The following is a 4,210-nucleotide window of genomic DNA, read 5'->3' on the forward strand; positions in this document are numbered from 1 at the left end:
AACCGGACATTGGCCCTTCTTGGAAGTCCCAGTTTGTGTACTAATCCTTGGCCAATGAGGGTTCATTATGTGCGCCCTAACGCTGTGACGCCGAATTCTGATCTCGCCGAGCAGGGACTTGCTAGAAGTTTGCTTTGTTCTGGGTCACATATACTTAGTGGAGTCATGTGGTGTCTCTTTGTCATCTTTTTGGGACTTGTGTTTAGATTACTCCTATCACACAGCGGCGACTAGCGTAGTGCGCGGGGTTTAGGTGATTCATGTTACATCGCGGCGACTTGCCGCATTGACCAGTGACTGGTGACTTTTTGCGTTCTAGGATAAATAGTATCTGAATTGTATTTCAAATACTTTTTGAAGTATTTTGTACTCTATCTTAATTACTTTAGTTTTCGTGTATACTCTATCTTAATTACATTCTAACGTTAGTATTTATTATCTTATCTTAAATACATTTCTGAGTATCTTGTACATGTCTGGTATCAACCATCACGCTCGTTTCCTTTTATCTCTGCTATGTGATCAACGACATTTAATTCTAGGGAGCTTTTTTTTCGTGTACATTAGTTAATTTCTGAAATTGTATTTGAAGTAAATTTAAATGCTTGAATGGAACCACGCCACTTGCCACGGCAATGGGATGCGGTTGTCCAGAAATTGAAAGTTTTTCGTGTCATTTTCCCCATTCCAAATACACATATTTTTGGTACTTAACCACAATTTGAGGTGATTTGCCCATCGCCGCAAGTGTTCATGTATTCAACATCATGCAATTTGATATTTATTTTGCTTCTCTCTGTACATTTAGTCCAAATCTGGAAATCAACAACACAATAATGATTGTGATCTTTTTGCGGCTTTTCTAACTGGGTAATAAGTAGATGCACTGCACAAAGTAATGCAACTGTGTAAATTAAACACTATTTACGACTCCTCGTCATTCTATGCGTGCGAAACAAACTTCTTGCATTCTTTTCCCACCAGATTCGGTTTCTATGTCGTTCGAGGAACCCGAAAGTACAAAATAGCAGGTTACTATTTCTTGGCTGTAGAAGATGGCGTCATGTACTAAATATAGTACATCAGGGCTCAGTGGTAGTGAAAAGTGGTTGTGTACAGGATGATCACCTTGAGCTAACAGTTGTCAAAAATACTGCAGCGCATGTGGAAATGCTTCTCGAAGATGGACTTCTTTGTTAGCCCCAAAAATTAGCCGTAGGGCTACTTCATTTGTTTGTTTCGCCATTATACATTCCCTGTGCCAAGCTTTTCTTGAAACTCGTCCGTTAGCTCATGTAATCGACGATTCCCTTAGTCTGCCCCACCTCGTGAAGCAATTTCTGCGTCTTCCTCTTTACCTGGATTATCTTCTCGCTCAGATGCCTTTCACTTACCAAGTAAGGAAACATGGAAATATGAGGGGAGAATTCCAGAGTTCGAGGTAACTCGTTACAAGTAACTCGTTACTGTAACTAAGTTGCTTGCTTTGGTAACTTGTAACTTAACTCGGTACTTTTGCGCCGTGGTAACTTTCAGGGGAACTCGTTCCTTTTTCGGGTAACTTTGCCAAAGTAAGATAAGTTAAGTTCCAAGTTACTTCTAACTCGCTTTTCACTCACGTCCACATATTTTCTTGCTTTCTCTCCGGTTCCTTCACGGCATTTTTTTGCCATAAAACGTGATATTCAATCAATGACAGTATTTTATTCAGGAAGTAAGAACCGCTGCCATTGAAATGAAGCTGAACCATTGTGCGCCCACAGGGAGTAAGATGCAAAGCGTTCGAATAGACCTCTACCAGAGAAACGTCATCATGACATTGGTAGACAGACTGAAACCGAAACAAACCGGGAGGAGAGGGCTGGGTTTCACGAACGGGCACTTGTTTGCTGCCTCCCATGGAAAGAAAAGCAGGACCGAGGGTCGCGTCCCCTTAAGGGACCATATCGTAATCCCCTCAAGACCGTGGCTTTCGGGCGCGACCTTGTTCACCTCTAGCTTCGAGTGTAGTTCAATTCTACCAAATTTGTGGCGCTGTCGAACACTATGACGTGATTTGTTTACAAACAGGGAGAGGTATATTGTTGGACATAAACGAAAACGATCTTTAAGAGAGCGTGTTGCACTCCTCCGCAGGCAACTCAAGGTCTAACTCAACTGCTCACGCGCGTTGCACCTGCGTAATGCTATTTTGTGTCCGAAGTAACTTGGAAGTAACTCGTTCTTTTTTTTAAGTAACTCAGTAACTGCGAGTTACATTTCAGACTGAAGAACTTCGTTATTAACTTAGTTACATTTTTCACACGATAACTTAACTTGTAACGAGTTCTTTTTTTGCCAGGTAACTTCTCAATCTATGGAGAATTCTTCGTCGCAAAACAATACCTACTGGGCGCAAGTCACAGCAATAAAATAAATAAGAAAGCAAATGAAACACAGGTAGCGAAAAGGAACACTTCCTGGGCCCAACTTCCAAGGAGTGACAGCTCGTGCTACGAATACCGCCGAAGTTGGCTTCTCGACGGCTGTCATTTTCAACCTTCATGCCACCGTTTCACTACTCGATAAAATCGAAGAACATTCGAATACAATTGGGTGGATAGAATAAAAAAAAAGTCCACGAGATAAAATCAGTGTGAATTAAACCCAAACAACCTTGCTGACGATGCCACACGGGTGACCTGAACGTGGAATAAAAAAAAAATAAGTCAAACTTTGCTCTCACCTGAGACATGCTTCACAAACGGTGCACCCCTCCGAGTCGAGACTCTGTACTAATGTACCTAAGGGTACAGTACCTTCAATTGACAACAATGAGAGCTTTCAATCGCTGAAGCAACGGTATCTGCGATGATGCTTACGGAGTTACCGCAGCTCTTGAACTGACCACGTTATCGCAACTCCGTCCCTTCCTCGCCGGCACCATCATTGTCGCAAGTACGAAATACTGATATGGCAAGGGGGACGAAGGTATAGGCGGTGCCATAGACTTACTGGTACAATACGGCGGGCCTTAAAGCCCTCTAACACTCCGCAGTTATCTGCTTCGACTGCCCAGTTCGTGTGCGTGTCTTCTCATCTTCCAGAGAGCTCAAAATGGCGGAGGTGAGTCGCCCATGACTGTTTACTGTAGAAGAAATCGTTGTCATTAGGTTTCATGGATACATGCATTCATGCATCGATACGAGTACGCAGACTTGTGCCCGTTACGAAAAAATAGGAACTAAATACCGTTACGCTTTACTTCAGAAAAAAGTAACTACATACGTTACTCGTTACCAACATGCAAAAGTAACGAGTTTTCGTTACTCACAGGTAACGAGTTACTTTTTCGTTACCGCCGCATAGTTAAACGAGCCAACAAACATGCCGTCACTTGCCTTCAACTCATTATTAATGAGAAATTGCACTTCACAAGAAGGTGATACTCGAAATTTACATCGGTGATCCTCGTTCTCTTTCGTGTGAAGACATCTGCTGCCGAAGTGAGGGTGATCGGAGGTTATGAAAACACAAGAAAATACACCGGTTTTCGTGCCACCGATCACCAACGGTTCCCCAAACCAGACGAGGGGCTGCGTCATAATTTAGGGCGCTCAGAAGCTTAGCAAAGACAAGAAAAGGCTAGAATTCGAAACGCGTTTTTTTTTTTTTTTTTTTTGTAGCCATAGCACAATTGGTGCCCATTCTTGGGAAGGAGTGATGGTCGGAGATTACGGAAACAAGAGAAAAGACAAGGGCATTCAGCACGTCAACAACACATCCAGCGAGGGACTGCAATAATACTTTGAGTCACACGTGGTCGTGGGTCACGCAGGTCCACGCATTATGCCACACGGAGTACCCCAAATGTGCTCCCGCGCGCTGAAGAAAAGGAACAAGTAACGTCAGTAACGAGTTACCAATTTTTGTAACTGATTCCGTTACTATTACCATTTTTTAACAAGTAACTGAATCGTTACTTCGTTACCAAAAAAGTAGCCGTTACCAAGTAACGAGTTACTTGTAACGAGTTAGGCACAACTCTGCGAGTACGATACATGACTGAGGTGCCGTACCAAAAGAATCACAGTACAGAGGATCATGTAACAGGTGTCTGTCTGTGTGGTGTGCGACATGCCTACGTGTAACGTAGTGTAGACATTTAGCAAGTATGAGCAGTAATGAGAAGAAATCTGGAAGTTCATCATGGCGACGAAGGCCTATTAGT

The 4,210-nt window shown here is 42.9% G+C and overlaps 1 protein-coding gene across 1 annotated transcript in view; it reads left to right on the top strand.

Annotated features, from left to right (window-relative positions):
* The first annotated feature begins 2,949 nt into the window (after positions 1-2,949).
* Positions 2,950-4,210, top strand: part of LOC135395808 (atlastin-2-like) — a 105,780-nt gene continuing 104,519 nt past the window's right edge. Inside the window, exon 1 of the mRNA XM_064626900.1 lies at positions 2,950-3,105. Within this exon, the coding sequence (XP_064482970.1) occupies positions 3,097-3,105 (9 nt within the window). The 5' untranslated portion in view covers positions 2,950-3,096. The remainder of the gene's footprint in view (positions 3,106-4,210) is intronic.

This window comes from Ornithodoros turicata, chromosome 1 (assembly GCF_037126465.1).
Source record: "Ornithodoros turicata isolate Travis chromosome 1, ASM3712646v1, whole genome shotgun sequence".
NCBI lineage: Eukaryota > Metazoa > Arthropoda > Arachnida > Ixodida > Argasidae > Ornithodoros > Ornithodoros turicata.